The sequence below is a fragment of the Neodiprion pinetum genome, chromosome 7 (genome assembly GCF_021155775.2).
Source record: "Neodiprion pinetum isolate iyNeoPine1 chromosome 7, iyNeoPine1.2, whole genome shotgun sequence".
In the NCBI taxonomy this organism is placed as follows: Eukaryota; Metazoa; Arthropoda; class Insecta; order Hymenoptera; family Diprionidae; genus Neodiprion; species Neodiprion pinetum.
The window spans coordinates 22,578,180-22,595,988 of NC_060238.1; the positions used below are offsets into that span (position 1 = coordinate 22,578,180).

At 39.8% G+C, this 17,809-nt stretch overlaps 1 protein-coding gene across 20 annotated transcripts in view; it reads left to right on the plus strand.

Annotated features, from left to right (window-relative positions):
* The window catches only part of nrm (neuromusculin), a 181,510-nt gene that overhangs the window by 151,912 nt on the left and 11,789 nt on the right, over positions 1 to 17,809 (plus strand). For 7 of the 20 annotated variants that reach the window (XM_069137728.1, XM_069137712.1, XM_069137729.1 and 4 more), the window contains 12 exons: positions 2,634 to 2,784; positions 5,563 to 5,674; positions 9,107 to 9,285; positions 10,006 to 10,344; positions 11,102 to 11,368; positions 11,482 to 11,838; positions 12,495 to 12,755; positions 13,090 to 13,107; positions 13,594 to 13,614; positions 14,180 to 14,200; positions 14,761 to 14,781; positions 15,420 to 15,563. In XM_069137728.1, coding sequence (XP_068993829.1) covers positions 2,634 to 2,784; positions 5,563 to 5,674; positions 9,107 to 9,285; positions 10,006 to 10,344; positions 11,102 to 11,368; positions 11,482 to 11,838; positions 12,495 to 12,755; positions 13,090 to 13,107; positions 13,594 to 13,614; positions 14,180 to 14,200; positions 14,761 to 14,781; positions 15,420 to 15,563 — 1,891 coding nt within the window. The remainder of the gene's footprint in view (positions 1 to 2,633; positions 2,785 to 5,562; positions 5,675 to 9,106; positions 9,286 to 10,005; positions 10,345 to 11,101; positions 11,369 to 11,481; positions 11,839 to 12,494; positions 12,756 to 13,089; positions 13,108 to 13,593; positions 13,615 to 14,179; positions 14,201 to 14,760; positions 14,782 to 15,419; positions 15,564 to 17,809) is intronic. The other 13 variants (XM_069137715.1, XM_069137718.1, XM_069137714.1 and 10 more) reach the window with 13 other exon arrangements.

Here is a 17,809-nt window from a genome sequence, read left to right on the forward strand (position 1 = left end):
CGTGTAGGTGCAGGCTCGGAATCCATCGAGATACTACCGGGGAGTAGGACTGACCACTGCTCGATATCGGCTCTGCATAGAGTGCATCAACTCACACTCTAACGTGTATTGCATCCTTCCTCTGACCGTGCCGAATCCGGCTATGGGCAATACAGGGATGTGGCAGAGCGTGTAGCGCTTTGCCGTAGAGCAGTGAGAATGTGTCAGAAACATCCAGTTCGCGAAATAGCGAACACGCATCCCTGGCCGGCAAACTGACTGTCGTAATTGGCATTGGAACAGTTCGGTTGTATCCGGCACATATCCTTGTTTCAACAAACTCAGTCACGTTTCACCCGAACGTTCGCGATTAATTACTTTAGCGAAGATCGCCGTTTTGGTAGCACACAATGAAACAAGATGAGGCGAACCTTCGGATTTCCTTTTTTCCTCGAAGAATTTCGACGACATTATATTTAAGAATAATGCTAGGCTGGTATATTTTGGCGAATATTATGAAGAAGAACGTAGGGAAAAAAAAACTCGACCTGACATCTCGTTATACTCCTCGAGCTTCGCGAGTCTCTCTTCGCCGCCGGGGGTGGATGGAAGTGGGGAAACAAGCCGAAGAAAAATGTAATTTTCTCACGAGGTGTGGGCGGTCTTAGGTCTGCGGTGTATAATGCGGCAGGGAAGAAACACAGAGGCGTAAGCGCACCGAGAACGACTCTGAGCAATTTAAACTTGCCGCCATAAATAATGAACTAAATGCTTCAGTTTTTTCTAACCGGTGTTATGACCCTTCTCTCAGCTTGGATAATAAACCTAACCCAACCTCCCCCCATCCGAAGATGGGCCGAAGTTTTGAACGGTGCATTTGGACAATTTCACCGAACGCTTACCACGCAATTTATCGTAATACGAATCTTCCTTCCGGCGTAACACTTTTCGTGACTTGCCGCCCTTCGGGCAATGCTGTAAATCGTTGCCAAGAATTTCCCGAGACACTGCAGTAACAAAGAAAGTACCTACGCGCCTGAAGTGTACCTTATCGATTTTCTTTATTCTGTAATCTTCAAGAGTTTAAATAAAAAATTAGGAAGCTTTTTTTTTCACGCACTGATTCCACTCCTGAAGGTTACCCCTAAAAATTAAGGATGCGACCCTTGACAGTAAAACACTGTGCATATTATCGTCTGTTGACAGTGAATAACGATAAATTGGTTTTATCGATAAATTTTACGTCATCGTAGAGAGATCGTAATAATCCGATTTTTGGGGAGTAAGCCTGGGAGGTTGTTTGTAGCCCTCAATGAGCTGAATTGGCACTTGAAAAAAATACGTGTTCTACATTTTTTGATATTCCAGAACGTATCACAGAATGCAGAAAATCCGCGAGGTGCACCTCGGCTACTTTGCTTGTAAGATATGAATGAGTGTATATAATTTTCCCTCCGACAACGTCGGGAAGGAAAACCCCGAGGGTGAAGGAGGATGCGTGTCGTGTCAACTTAGCGTTATTATTTCAACGTGGAAGAATTCCGAGTCATTTTTCCTCGTTCCCGTTTCTCGCTCGGTTAAAACCGAACCGAAATGGAAAGAGAACGGAACATGGGAGATTATTATCATTACCGTCTGTAAAATATTCACCGAAAGGTCTTTTCAACTGCGAATACGAAGTCCGTCCTCGCGGCTTCCGCAGTCTCTTGTGTTTCCTTCGCGAAGGACTCTGCATTGCACCGACGAAGTGTAACTGCTACGTGTACCCTGGACACAAAGGATCCTCTGTTGCTCCAGACTCGTATTATCCCTCGCTAATCAGGTCTTATTGTGACCTCCACCTATTGTCCAGGAATGTTTCATATCTCCACTCTCATCGTGTATCCCCCAAGCTTTTTTCTTCTTCCTTCCGCGTCTTTTTCATCCCGGTTTTGTTTCCCGTTCGTTTATCTTCCAGTTAGTCAAGGTTGTATCGTCCGTCGATCTGATTCTGAGCCTCTAATCCCGTCTCTTGATACTTCGCTGGTTATCACAACTCCCAGAAACGAACAAACATGATGCGATAGTCTTTTCGTGACGATTCTGAAGTAATAATACAAGAAAGATTCGGGACCCAGGGATCTACTGCCGACAGCCTCCCCAGTCTGAAACCATTCACCGCGATGACGTCACAGTGATCTACGACTGCTGTACCGACCCGAAGTTCAAAATCGCGCTGCTTTACCAATAATTTTATAGATCGAAGGTAAGAATTACGGGTCGGTATAGCAGGTATCTATCACTGTAACATCATCGCGGAGAAGGGTTTGATTCTGGGTAAAATGTCGGTAAGTGTCGGCAGTAGATCCCTGTGTCCATAATCTCCCCTTGTATCACCACTTTCTGAGCACCAAACTCGCGGCTCAACAACTCAGCGGCGGCTCGAGAACTTAAGTGTGAAATTGGATGAGACGAGTTTTCAAACTCTTGAATGGATAATAAAGTCGAAAATTTTTCCCTCTCAGTTTACCAAGACGGCAGTAAAGTCATTATTCGAAGAGGTGTATTTTAATCGCGTACATCGCTTAGTCGGTACATGATAGCTGATTGAATATGATTTGCCCTGAAATTGACAATAAAGCTAACTCATTGTTCCTCCAAAACTTTGCCACCAGATTGACGGCACTTACCGCACAGAGAGCAGCCTGATATTCGAGGCGACCCACTATCAAAATGGAAAAAAGTTCAGCTGTCACGCCGAGAACATCGTGACGCTTCAGAAGAGCATCAGGCCGATGAAGAAGTCGATAATCCTGGACGTTTACTGTGAGTATGATATATATCTGAATTTGTTTTCATTCATTTGTCAGCTGCAAGGATTTGTAGATAAGTGAATAATGAACAGCGGGCAGAATTTTCGAAACTAGTACTTGCGCAATATTGAGAGTATAAGTAATGATGACATTCCTTACAGAACCTCGAATAACTGCGGAGCTTTTCTCCCTTATATCTTGAACGACGAGACTTGAATCCCCGCCAAGCTATATAATAACGCTAGAATCGCAACGACAGTGTCGTTATTATCCCGAGAAATCCGAAGATCCGTGTAAAATGAAAATTGTCGCATATAATACAGAGACAGGAATAATGAAACTGCAGTCTTCGCTTTATAACCAGGCTCTCAAGTCCGTGTCGAACCTATTCAAGATGTCCAAATAATGAATTTGCCACTCGTTCTCTGTCTCGCGTGTTCCAGAGGTATTTCTGAATAATGGTAGAAGGAGAGTCGGTATAAGAAGGAGGAAACTGGGGTATAACAGAGTACCTAACAAGAAGAAGAGAAATAAAAAAATTTAAAGAAAAAATCGAAAACAAAAAAAAAAATTATAAACTTCCGCGCAACTCGCAGGTCGATACATACATGAAAGCGGCGCGCTCTTGGTTATAGCAGCGTGTTGGTTATCTGCGGCGGGAGCTGAGGGATGAGGCGCATTATGAAAAGCCACCCGGTGGAAATGACTGGTGAAACTAACTGTACCGCGCCTATATATGCTATAATATATACTCACATTGACACGCTGTGCGCGTCGTTCAAAATACACGTATATGTTATATACACAGACACACGCGAGAAGACCGATACGAGCTATGCTATCAAGCTTGCGACTATACACGATCCCCGCAACCCGTCTCACACCATGAGTTATCCTTCAGCCGAAGGTGTTGACGCAACACATCGTCCATCTTTCGCCCGATTAACCGAGGGCTATAAATGCGCCGTGGAGTTTTTCAGCCCCCTCGTTTTTTCCTGCGTTTTATCTTTTACCTGTTCTTTTCCCGCAGCCCCTTGCGGCAAAGTCATGGCTTTAAGGCCGGTTCATTTTTCCCCCGCAATTGCAACACGCGCCGAAATTATTTACGACGAAATATTCGATCAATCAACAGTTTCAAATATCGTTTATATCAGGGTCGTCCTTATTTAGGGTGTTGACAAATTTTTTTTGCCCCACCTCAGAAATCTACTTCAAGTAATTCAAAAACGATTTCCTAATTTTTTCAGATTTTTGCCTCATCTCTAAGATAGTTTGCATTGTGGTCGAAATTTCTTATGGAAATAACGTGGGAAATACTTTTTTACTCATCATATATTTTATTGTGAAATTAATGATGTTCAAAAAAATCTGTAACTGCAAAGTTTTAGTGGGCATTAGTGCTACTGTTTAAAAAAAAAATCACATTATCATACCAGCTACTCTAAACAAATCGCACACTCTCGAAATCTAACTTTTTTTTATTTCGAGGAAGTGGAATGATGGTATAATGTCTATTTTTGTTTTTAGATAGTAGCACCGATGGACTTTAAAACCTCGCAGTTGCAAATTTATAGGAACATTATTACTCTTGCAATAAGATATATATTAAGAAAAAAAAGTTTTTCCCCGTGTTATTTCCATGAGAAACTGCGATCACAAAGCGGAATAATCTCAGAACCGAGGTAAAAATCTGAAAAAAATTAGGAAATTGTGTTTGAATTATTTGAATTTTATTTTGGGAGGTGGGGCAGAAAAATTCAAGTCTTACGGCATAAGGATATCAGCTGCTTTTCGAACGAGTAGCCGAATTTCCAAAGGATTATCATCGTGGGCGATCTGCAATTCTGCATTTTTTTAGGTCGCCTTTCAACTCCGTCGACCTGATTTCTGGCTGAGAAATGACGCCTCCGGCGACAGGATCCCCCGGAATTGAAATAAAACTGCCTGATACGACGTTACGCGTTCAGTTATACACAAAATTCACGAATTTTTCTCCCTTGGCGAATAAATTCCTCTTCGCCCTCCTTCTTCTCCTCGGTGGTAAGCCACGCACCGATTTCGCGGGTACCGGAAGTGAGTAAAAGGAGCGGTAAGAAGCGCAGCCATTCCTTTCCCTCAATACGCGCAATAAATCGAGAAGGGTTACAGTGGTAATAAGAAGAATGAAGCCAAAGTTTAGTGCAAAATTGCTGTGCTGCCGCGCCTTCAGTTCTGCGTGAATCTCTCCCCAGCATCGTAATAACCTTGATAGCTTCTCCCGTCCCTGAATACGATCGTTTGCACGTGAGAATCGGCAATCTCGTGAAATTCCACCAAACCACAGGGTTGAATTTTTTTTTTCACATGAATTTATGAGCTCGAATTACGAAGGTATTCAATTTTTTTCAACACTATTTGCGGTGATTTTGCCAACCGTAACGTTAGTGACTGAGGAAAGAAAATCGTTTTATAACAAGACGGAATATTTTTATACAAAAACAAGTAAAATCAAAAATAAGGCAAATTGGGCGGGAGTGAAAAATTCGAATTTCTATAATACAATGTTAAGGCCATAATATCGAATTTTCAACGACGCAAATATTTATTTGTAATAGATAGAAAGATATAAAGTATAAACAAACAAAAGAGTAGAATATTCGTAGGTACTATATTTTTCAAAGTTCTGTGAATTACATTTTAAACTCTCTGTCAAATCGAGGCTCGAATCTTTTTGGTAAATTTGATACTCGATACCACAAGGAATGGAGAATTAAAAAAATGTTGACCGATTTTTGGTGCTCTTTATTTACAGATCCGCCGATCGTCAGCTATCCAGTGGGAAATATAACGGTAAACGAAACACTGGATATCCATTTGATCTGCGAGTACATCGCTAACCCGGCGCAGTTGGAGACGGTAAAATGGTGAGTGATTTCTTATACGTAACTATGAGTCATGAAAAATTAATTTTATTAGGTAAAGTTTGTTTTTGTAGAAACCAGAACGATATTTCGGATTCAAAGAAAGAATACCTATTTTCTAAAACATTTATTGTAAATAACAATTGAGCAAACTTTAGTTCTGCATTTGAATCACTTTTATTCAAGAATAATAATTGTTAATAAACTAAAAATGTAAAAGAATTGCTAAACCAAGTTTAAAGATGAATATTTTTCGTACTTCTTCTATTTTCGTACGGTCTTTCTCGTATCAAATTCCAAACGTAATCTCCCATCATGCTCTAATTATATTGCCCCTGATAACGTTAATAAAGTCCATAAAACGCTGATGAAAACATTTTTCCTTTCTCTTCTAAATAGGCACCAATATTAGCCATCAACAAAAAACTTCAAGACTTATTTATCAACGTAGAAAAGACAAAAAAACAAACTTTACAACTAATAAATAAAGGTTTCGTTTATCATTCGATGTATAAAATCGAAATTTATTCATCTCAATAGAATCTCTCAAATAAAAAAAAAAAAAAGGGTTTCACCTACATATAATAATAGGAGCGAGAACTGTTGTAATAAGAAACGTTATCTGTAAGACTTGGAGTTAGTTCACTGTATACTCTCGGTATTCGACGAAATTGACTTTCAAGTTTCGAGTGCACGTGACGCCGATGCTGCGGTCCTCGAGAAGTTGGCCGCGATACAATATCTCTCCGTTGTTTGCTTATTTATTATTTCCAAGGCATCGTGTGCGCGAGTTTCTCTCGTACATCTACACTCCACACTCTGGGAAATCCAATATCGCGATTCCAGACCGTATCTATCGGCACTCGTTGTCCCGCGGCCATTCTTCGGGCCTCTATACTCCATCCGCACTTCAAAGTACCTGGGCAACGCCGACACGACGATGAAACGATAATTTCACCCCCCCTGCACCCCCGAAGCTCTTTTTTCCATAAAAATTTTCAAGCCTCCTTACGCCATCCCCGAATCAACGCGGTTCGTCAATTCAGAACCAATCAATCAAATCCAGTGTCCGTGTGTATAAATTTTCCTTCGATATTCTCGTGTCAGAGAGTTTTTTCCCCTCGGAATATTACCGCCACGAATTAGCTGAGCTTTCATGGTGCTTGTTACTACTTTTGTTATGTAATTAAATCGATTTTTGGTAAAATTCACAAATTTTTCAACGTTCATATTCAAGCTGTTTTCTTTTGTTTCACAATTTTCTGGAGTGATTTGTGACTACCTTTTCCTAATACAAAACTCAGTAGCTGAAAAGTGATCAGTTTCTTAAGATTCGTTAGAATAAAAAGTATACGTCGACGCTTATCAAAAGTGCAAAAATACGATACAATCTCTAATATTTGTTGATAATGATCTGGTTCGTTAACTTTACGATAACAGCTTTACATTATTGTTTCTAATTTCACAACTATTCAATTTTACCATCACTTTCAATTCGTTCTAACGAATACAGCGAGGATAAAAGCACGGAGTATAGATGTATGCAGCAATATCGGTCGAGCAGTATAAAGATAGAAATGGGGATAATTAAGTTAACGAAGAGCATTGAGGGCGGTTGGTTATATCTGGCGGAGAATCGAGTATACGCATGCGTGTTTGAAGGGTGGAAGGGTAGGTGGTAACTTCCACTTAATATTCGTCGGTAGGTAAAAACCGAGGCGGTAAAACTTGAGACTTAAAATGAGAGCGAAAGCGAATAACCGTGCCGGCGATCTCAGCGGAGTATTGAAAATTCTAATTTCAGATGTTTGCAAGTGTATTAAGAATTAACACCCGGTTTCCCGGGCTCTCGGTCCGCGAGCCGAACAACGTTGCAAGTAATATTCTGAATTAGTTCGTTAGAATCGTTATTAAAATGTTACGCTTCGTGAGCGAGCGAGTTGGCAGACACGAACGAGGCTCTTAAGATCCGCCTGCAAGACGCGAGACTTGCGTAGAGATTACAAAACACCTAGGGGGTGAAAAAAGGCTGCGAGACTTTTCGAGCAAAGGCAATTCGCTGGCAGCAGACGAGCGCCAAGATTTAAAGAAAGTTACATCGCGAGACGGGGAGAAAGAAGAGAGGAAAGGAGAAAGTGGAAGGGGGGTTGGTCGAGGGTAGCTTGAGAAGTAAGATTGTTAAAGAGTTTCTTCAAGTGAGTTCGGGCTCGCCTGAAGGTCTCGCGTAACGAATGTTACACGTTTTTCGCTTTCCTTAAGAATACATTTTTCAGCCCCCTTCTTTTCTTCTTTTGTCCCTGCAACCCTTTGGTCGAAAATTACTTTTTGAGGGTGTTTGGGTTGAATTGAACCCCGTTACCGGGAATCAAATAATTATTCGAGCCTGAAACGTTCGTCTTTATCGCCTTCTTAAATTTCCTGTCACGTTTTGGCAACGATTATTGTTAATGTTTTGATTTTTATACTGCCCAACAACTTGGAAACACTTTTTTTCTACCGACGAGGTAAAAAGAAATTAGATTCGAAGGCAAGGATTTTTTCGGACCGAAGAGGAAAATGTGATTGTATACAATTCGCCCCTTTTGTTTTTCTCCTTATCGACCCTTCGACGGCCACTCAGCCAATGTTGAAAAACATCTTTCGTGTATTTTCGAGACGTATTATAGCCCAACTTTCGTGATAACTACGCCTCTTCAAACGACGTAACGCAACTGTTTGTGATATCGGTACTATAATCTTGGTCGGTATTTTTGTAACGCTAATTCAATGTTATCGTATATCTATTCAATTCCCTGAAAACGTGTTGAGCTTATCCCTCAGTAGGAAAAGATTTAACACCTCTCGAGTTGTAAATTTTATTTCACATTTTCCGCAAGAATAGTGGAGAAGAATAATAAATTTTTTTTTAAATCGCGTTTCACGTAAAATTGTCGGCTTTCGAGAAGAGAGAAAAAAATCAATAAATAAATGAAAGAAAATTATGAAGAACCTCGTTTACCTTAAGCTGAATCAAGTTTCTGATGAAATGATAATCCGGAAAGGGTCAAATATTTTCACAATCATAAAAACAATTTCAATAACGTATTTTCGGGAAGCGATCATGCTCGCGTTGAGCTTGCGAAGCTTAAGGCGAATAAGATTAAGTTCGCTCAAGTTTCTTCTACACCTTCCTCAAATATCTCTGACTTTCGCCACCCGCCCTGCAGCAGTCAAACTTGGCGGATATTCAATCGGAAGATATTTCATAACGTAGAGATATTACAGGTGCAAACCAGCTATGAGTACGAACTTTGTCTTTTCGGTGAAAGGTTTTTAATAAAGCCAACTGGTTGGTGATGCCGAAACGACGGCTAAATCCTCGCGAATATCCTTACAGTCTCAATTTTCAACCCCCATCTTCCGAATCAGCTCGTTCAATTATCGTGTCACCCCTAGGCTCCAGGACGGTGAAGAGATCAAGCTGACGGACGATCGGTTCGACGGTGGTACCGTGGAGCAACCTATACTAATAATAAAAAACACCAGCTCTTCGGACATGGGGAATTATTCCTGCGTGCTGGGAAATAGCGTCGGAGAATCTGTCTCACAGGACTACATCGAGGTCTCCGTGTTGTGTGAGTTGTTGCTTTTTCTTCTGTTCTCCTTTGTTTGTAAGCAGAGCTTTGTCATCATCCTCGACATTATCATCACCACCAATTACCCAATATTTATTTGCAATTGTTGCTTCTTTCCCGCACGATGATTCACTGCTTCGACTACAAGTGAGGGGCTTACCATTCTTGAATTCAAGTATACACCATGAAAAGTGCTCTGAAGTCACTTGAAACCTCGTCAAGTCATTTAAAGTCACTCGTAGTCACTCGATATCATTTAAAATCATTTGATGTCACTCAAAGCCACTTTATGTCATTTGAAGTTACTTGAAGTCACATGATGTCCGTTGAAGACACATGAACTCTGTTAAAATAATTTGAAATCAGAAATTCACGAAATCATGGAAGTCACGTGAAGTTACGCAAAGTCACTTCGAATGACTTGAAGTCACTTAAACTTCATGTCATTCAGAGTGAATTGAAATTGTATGAAAACACCTGAAATCATGAAATTATGAAGTCATGGAAGTCACTTCAAGTCACATGAAGTCGTTTGAAGTCACTTGAAATTACTTCAAATCATGAAGTCACTTGAAGTCCTGTGCACTTACGAAGTTAGGTGTGTACCCAAGTTCAGTTCAATGACCAGACGTCGATTGTCCACCAACTCCTATTTTTCACATCCTTGGCCTCTTCTGCTTCCGGTTCCCATTCGAACTTCACGCCCCATCTTACCTCCAGATAAACCCGTGGTTGAGGTATCAACCGATCCTCCGGACGCTGTCAACGAGGCCGACAGACTGAACGTCTCTCTGAAATGCGAAGTTCGGGATGGAAACCCGACGATCCTCACCGCTGTTCAGTGGTTCCTGGACGGTGATCTCCTCAAAGAACTGCCAGAGTGCGTTAGCAACTCAACGCCTTCCACCATGGACGTATCTTCGACCTTTTGCGACATTGACCCGAGCAAGCTGCTCCTCGAAGTCGTCGGCAGGTCTTTTCATGGAAATTATTCCTGCAAGGGAAGAAACGACGCCGGCTGGGGACCCACCTCCGAAAGCAAAGCTGTTGTTGTCTATTGTAAGTCGACAGTAATTGATAGGGATTATTTCTTGGAGACAGCGGCTGAATTTTTAACTGACACAAAATTTCAAACAAAATTTTTCAAATTCTTATCAAAGTTCGATTATTATTCAATTACGATAACGTAGAAATACACGAGGTTGATATTAGTATAACGTTAATACTTTGCAAAATGTTGATTAAAAAATCAGTACCATTTTGTGATTTTAGATTGATTTTGAAGGAGCTAAATTTTTTCTCATTATCGTTGAATGAAATTCAAACAGTCTTTCGGTGAGAATTAAGAATATTTCTTTTGAGTGGATCATTTTTATATTGATAGAGTTACAAACTTAATCCTGATAAAAATCCTGAACTTACCGAAATTTTACATATCAAAGCTTCAGTAATTGAGCTTTCTAGAAATTTCACAAATAGTGTTGTTTGGAACATGGAAAATTTGATCATTAACTTGACTTGACGTTGAAAATTTGATCCGAAACAAATATTTTTCCAATGCATCCCAAGTGAATTTTGCGATGAATCGAATTTTAAACCACATTCAAGCGTCTTGTTCATTTAAAGAATTGTGGAATTTGATGTTAAAGTATTTCGTTGGAAAAAAAAAAATTATAAATAAGCAGTGAGCAGCGATTGAAATTTCAGAAATATGACCTCCTGATTATAATTTCTGTCGATGATAGTTCAGGTATTCACGAAGTCACTATACTGACAAAAATTCCTTTTCAAAAAATTCTCTCCTCCTTACGATTAGACAAACCGGGTCCAGCTTCGATATCGTACGAGCCAAAGGAAGTGGTGAAAAGGGATCGGCTGAAGCTAACGTGTTCAGTGGTGGACACGGGTCGGCCAGAAGTAACGGGTTACAAATGGATGCGGGGACAGCACCGTCTCTCCGACGAGAACAAATCGGTCTTGGATATAAAATCGGCTGACCTCGAGACCCAGGCGAACTTCACTTGTTGGGCATACAACGAGGCAGGAGACGGAGACCCGGCGACGGTTTTCGTCCAAGTTTTCGGTGAGTAAATACCAATTTGTTAATTAAACATCGGTGGTTATCTCGAGTTTCACGAACCACCGTCGTTGAGTCGCGATTATTCCCTTGTTGATTCGCATTCCCTTTCATTCCAGCGCCCCCCGCCTTTGTGAGAAAGTTACCCCCTTATACAGGGGTCGTTTATGACACCCAGAAAGCTAGCATATACTGTTCGGTCGAGTGCGTTCCTCTGTGCAATATATCCTGGAGCAAGGACGACGTCCCGATGAACTTCACCGACAACAAACAGTACTTTGTGAAAAACACCTATCACGATCCTGACCCGAAGACCAACGACTTTCAGAGCATTCAATCGGAGCTCATTTGGAACCTTTCCTGGTGGCCGAGTGGTAAGCTCGACCGGTTCGATGACAATGGGAAATTCACTTGCGAAAGCACTCCGAACACCATCGGACCCGGCGTCAAGAGCACGACCCATTTCCACGTTGAATGTAAGCACGGATATTCCTTCCGTTTTTTAATACTTCGGTACCATCTCTGACAAGAAGCAAAAATAGTATTCACCCAATCGTGTGAAACACCTCCTTCAAAAACGTTATCAACTTTGGTTCTCCAAAAATTTTATCTCGTTGTACAGAAATTCTAGGAAATCGATTTCCGAGGGTAGTTTTAACCCCTTCAACGGCCAAATGGGCACGTGAAAATTAATGTGCGACTGACGGTTTTTCATGAATTACAACATATCACGGATGAAAGAAAATCGGTGAGGTACATCTGTGATAGGTACTTTTCGCGTGAGATCATCGAGATACCGAGCTATTTCGCATCATTGAATTGACGAGGTTTTTACTTCGACCGTATATTCACGTTGATCGACATCAGTCGCTGTAGCATTCGAAGCTTTGTTCGGTCGTTCTTTTTGTTCCCTACTATCGATAATCCGGACGCATACCACGCTTGAAACGAAACCGCGAATCGAAGACAAAAGGAACGAGAAGATCGATCCCCTTTACATGGAATACCAGCGGGAGGGTGGCTCCCCGCAAAGCAAATCATCGCTTACTCATAGCGGCCTTATTTGATCACTCAAGAATGTTTTGATCTTATTCCAATGGCGAATGGGAACCAAACATCCTTTACGTTTCAGTTCCCCCGGAGAACATCAACGTTTCGCAAAAGGCCGTCAATGTTTCTTTCAACCAGACTCCGGAGGCGGTTACTTGCTTCGCCATTGCCCACCCTGAGCCGTCTTTTAGGTGGTACAGGGAGGGATCCAACGACACGATAAGTGAAAACAATGTACTCTCATTCTCCCACGGCTTGTCTGAACGAAACACCGGCAACTACATATGCGAGGCTTCGAACCGGCATGGATTGCAAAAAATCGTCACGCACATCAACGTCCAAAGTAAGTTCCGCGGTGTTGGAAGCATGCCCAGTATCTTCTTTTTTTTCTTAGGACATCAACAAAGTCTAGGAAGGTTCTCTTTCGGCTTAAATAGCTTTGGGAACGTATTTCGATTCCTGTAAAAAAATTAGCCAAAGGAGTCGATGCGTAATTCTGAAAAGAAAAAGATAGCTTTCATTCATCGTTTAATATTTTTAACAGTTTAAACGGAGGTTCAGGATTCATTTGGTCATAAACAACGCGATTTCTTTTCTTTCGTAATAATGCTTCAAATTTTCAATCATGACTCTAATCGTCTCGAGACATTTCTTACAACCCTTCCATGTTTCAGCAGCCCGCAATGGAAGCCAGAGTAAGTTTGACGAAAAGTGTCAAATCTTAGTGAAAACATTGTTTACGCATATCGATCGATTCAAACTTCTTTGATTCGGCTTCGAGCAAAAAAATTTAACCTTTTGGCTAGGTTTTGATTCATGATTTCACCTTTCTAATAATTCTACTGGAGATTGATGATACCATACATTTAGTGAACAGTTTTAGCAAGATTCTTGAATTTAATCACAAAAATCAACCGAAGAGATTATCAATAATTCTGAAGTGGTTACATTACGGGATTTTCCTTATTTTCCATTTTCAGAAGAGAATTGCGTCATAAAATTTGTCTCACTGTACATTGATCTTGGGTTCTGTTCGTTAGATCTCGTTTTTTAGTTTCAATTATTATCATTACACCTGGTAGATCTTGATCACCTGATTTATCTTCTTCCCAAATGCTTTAAATTCTCAATCACGACGTGAACCGTTTGGAGACATTTTTTACAACCATTCCATGTTTCAGCAGCCCGCAATGGAAGTCACAGTAAGTTTGACGAAGGGTTAAAAACTTTAGACACAAAATTGTTGCTCATATCGATAGATTAAAATTTCTGTGATTCAGCTTTGGAAAAGAAACAATAATGATAATTTTTCGACCGGTTTATCCATTGACTTAATTTTTTTAATAATAATACTCGAAGTTGAGGATTCATTTGGTGTAAAGGTATATCCTGATCTACTAAGAGTCTTCGAACAAACGTAATTGATTAAATGAAGGTTCAAAAGCTTTGCTTGAATTCAGTCGGGTAGAATTAAAATTACAAGAATCAAAAAAATAGATCGTGAATAATTCTTAGAAGGTAAAATTAAGGAATTTTAGATTTTTTTTTTTCAATCTCAGAAATGAATTGCTATTCGTGACGTTGAACTCACAGTGAATCGATTTTAAGTCTGACTCATTAGACCGCGTTTTTGAGTTTCAAAAGTGTGATCATCATGCCTGACATATCCTTGATCATCCGATTTCTTTCCTTCCTAAATGCCTTAAATTCTTAATCATTATTACTGAAATATCTTGAGACATTTCTTACAATCCTCCCGTGTTTCAGCAGCCCGCGATGGAAGTCACAGTAAGTTTGAAGCAAAGTATCAAATTTAAGTGAAAATATTTTAACACTTATTTGATCACATAAAACTTCTGCGATTCAGCTTTGGAAAAGCACCAAAAATAAAAAAATTACAATTTATTAACAAATATGATTCATGGTATTAATTTTTTCTTAATTCCATTGGAGTTTGATGATTCATTTGTTGTACAATCTGGGCCGAGAAGAATCTTAAAATAAGCGAAATCGACCAACTGAAGATTCAAAAGCTTTGCTTGAATTCGCGCGAGTAGAATTTGATTAAAGGAATCAGAGTAAGAGATCATCGGTAATTTTTAAACGGTTACATCACTGAATTTTCAATTTCATTTTCTTTCTCAGAAGAGAATCGCTTCATGAAGTTTAACTTACAGTGTATTGATTTCCGATTTTATTCATTACGCCGCATTTTCGTTTTAAAAAACTTGATCCTTACGCCTCATAGATCCTTGATTAGCCAATTTCTTTTTTTCCCAAATCCTTCAAATTCTTAATTATTATCTGAATCGTCTCGAGACATTTCTTACAACCCTTCCATGTTTCAGCAGCCCGCGATGGAGGCCATAGTAAGTTAAAAAAACGACAGAAATTATTTTTGTATATTCCGATGACGCGATTGAATCAATAATTACGTGGAAAATATTTCAACGGCATGAATTTGCTTTCGACACTTTTTCCATATTTTTCACCCCTGTCTCGTTTTAATAACTGATTATCATCGTCGTTAATTATCCGGCACTAAATTGGCTCGGCCCATTTTCCGCGTCGTTTTACACCGAGCAATTATTAGTCTCGTTATATCGAACAATAATTATTTCACACACAAGCGTACAGTAATATATAAATACGCTGACCGAGATAAAACGTAATATACAAAACACACAGACTGGCGTCACGAATGATTAATTGTTTATAATTTGACTATCCATTAGCCTGTTACAATTATTGATACAGCTTAAATAAACAGCGAGCATGCAAAAACAAGCAAGCAAGCATCCGGCGTAATTTCGGACCTGTAACAGTCTGTCAACGAATTCCTTAACTCGCGAATTTAAATTCCGAAATGGCGCAACAAAAATAAATCGCGAGAGAAACATTGCAGGAAATCAATCCGATTACCATGAATAATTTGTTTCCTTTCTTTCATAATATAATTCTTTAGCCGACCACAAGCCTTTCAATTAATTTTTTAAAAATTCTACAGGTGAAACCGTACAAGTACCGTGGTGGAACAAATTCGATCTTCTTCTGATCATAATAATCGTCGCCGTTGTCATCATTCTGGCTATCATAATCATCTGGATAGTAATCTACCTAATTTGTCGACGCAAGCGGAACCAAGCAAAGCGTGAGTACAAAATTCAAATAATTACGCATTTGAAATTCATGAAACACAAAAATAGAAAAAAAAAATTAGCTTACAAGCTGTTCGAAGTCGCGTTATTTGCATGCCTTTGAAATCGCGATACCGAATTCCCCCTTCACTGGGTATTGTGCAAAAAATTTTGTCGCCTTTCTACTTTATGCGCATAAAATGATCACTGACATCGAAGCAGCTGAAAAAAACATTCATTTTCCCGAGCTATAAATCTCTGTTCAATGTAAAATGAATCGAGCATAATTCAGACCGATAAAATAAAGAAAGAATAAAAAAAAATTCCGTTCCTCAAAAAATCTTTGGTATATTCAAACGAAGAAGAAATTCGGTGAATGCAACGTAGTTTAGGGCAGACGTCACACAGGAGTGAGAAACACGGTATTAATACGATTTAAAAAATTGCACAACAGCGTCGCAGATTTTGTCTCGTATATTTTTTTAAACTTCACACCCGTTGCGAGCCGTTTTTGTTGTTGTTTTTTTTTTTTTTCTTCTCTTCTCCATCTTCCAGCATGTCTTCTCGCGTTTCGCGAGTTCCTTCCTCCTCCTACTAGCAGCGTGTAGATTTTTCTCAATGTTCGGGCGGGATGCTAATAATTTTAGTGAAAAAAGCCCCGAAGGGAAAGGCACTGTGCCTTATGCCTTCAGGTAGGTATAGCAGTGCTCACAGTGTGACACAGAGCAATATCGCCGGCTCCGACAAGGCAGTCAATTTGTCATCCTGTCAGATATTACTTACCGGGAATCGAAAAACACTCGGGATGCAGAAGCCGAGAGGAAGAGAGAGAGAGAGAGAGAGAGAGAAAGAAGGATGACGACAAGCGTGGAGCGCGAGGCGGAAGCGGAAAAGGGAAAGCTACAGTTTTCAAATTACTTTACCCGATATGCAGCAGCCCCACTTTCCCGAAACGTGCAGTTCCGACTGTTTTTCACCGGGCGTGTTTTCAGCATTTTTTTTTTTTTGTTTTCTTTCTTTCTTTACTCTCTCCGGAATCCATTTTCAAAATTGAAAATTAAATCTCACCGAAAAGCGGGAGTGTAAGGATTTTTTTTCTCTCTCGATACTGCATTCGATTCTTCTCTGAATAGTCTTTCTTTTACCGAATGTGTACGTCCAGAGTCTTAATCAAATGTTAGGAAACGAAAAAAAACCGTATCAAAAAATTTCCCAGCATCACTCTGTTGGAGATGATCATGTGTTAAATCATAAAATGTTTTGAAAGGATTCGGCGTGTAATTTATTACATGATTCACCCTGTAAATTCCATAAAAAAAAAACATATGTAAGAAATCATATAATAAATTACAAAAACAGGAATCATCAGATATACTAGATCGAAATTCATACAGTTCACTGTATATTTGATTATATGATTTTTGATCTGGTATATCTGAAGATTTGTGCTTTTGTAATTTATTGTGTGATTTCTTATATGTTGTATCGAATTTGCAAAATAATTTATGTAAAAAATTACATGATTTCATACATGAACATGCTCGGTAGGGCAAGAAAGAATCGAGAACATCAGAATTTAAGAATTTTCAACCCTAGAACGATAACGTTATTTTTTTTACCTATTTCGGTAACGGGGGGGGGGGGGGGGGGGGGGGTGAATAAAACTCCCCAATGTTGTAAATTTCATCTCTCGAGTACATAATATCGTTAAGGGTTCTACGGCGTCTCAATTTCTTCGTTATTTAATGAAGAATCACGTGGGTCAAAAAATTTTTTCCTGCGTTCCAAAACATTGGTAAAAAATTATTAAACGAAAGACGACACCGTAATTTTCTCAACCCCCGTTGTCGTTCAAGGGTAAAATGTTCGAATTACAAAACCTCACTCCAAATCATTCATATCTTTCCTCGTATCATTCGAATTTACCGCAGAGACAAACTTTCATCGCCTAACAAATACGTTGTTAAACTCGTGCAGGTATCAAAAATCGAAAAAGTTTGCGAATTATCGATGGAGTTTTTTTTTAAGATTTCCCAACCTTCCATTCATACCGTCAGTTCCATTAATCCATAAATTCGCCTCGAAAGGATATTTTCGTGGGTTGTTAGCTTCGATGAAAGACGAAATCAGATCGTCGCGAGGGTAGTTCGTAAATGAGTATAGATATGGGTAAACGATAGCGCGTGATCTAGGATCGCGGATAACTAGGCTCGATGATAAATCACGGGAAGGGCTGGCGATAAATCGGCGAGGAGTCCGA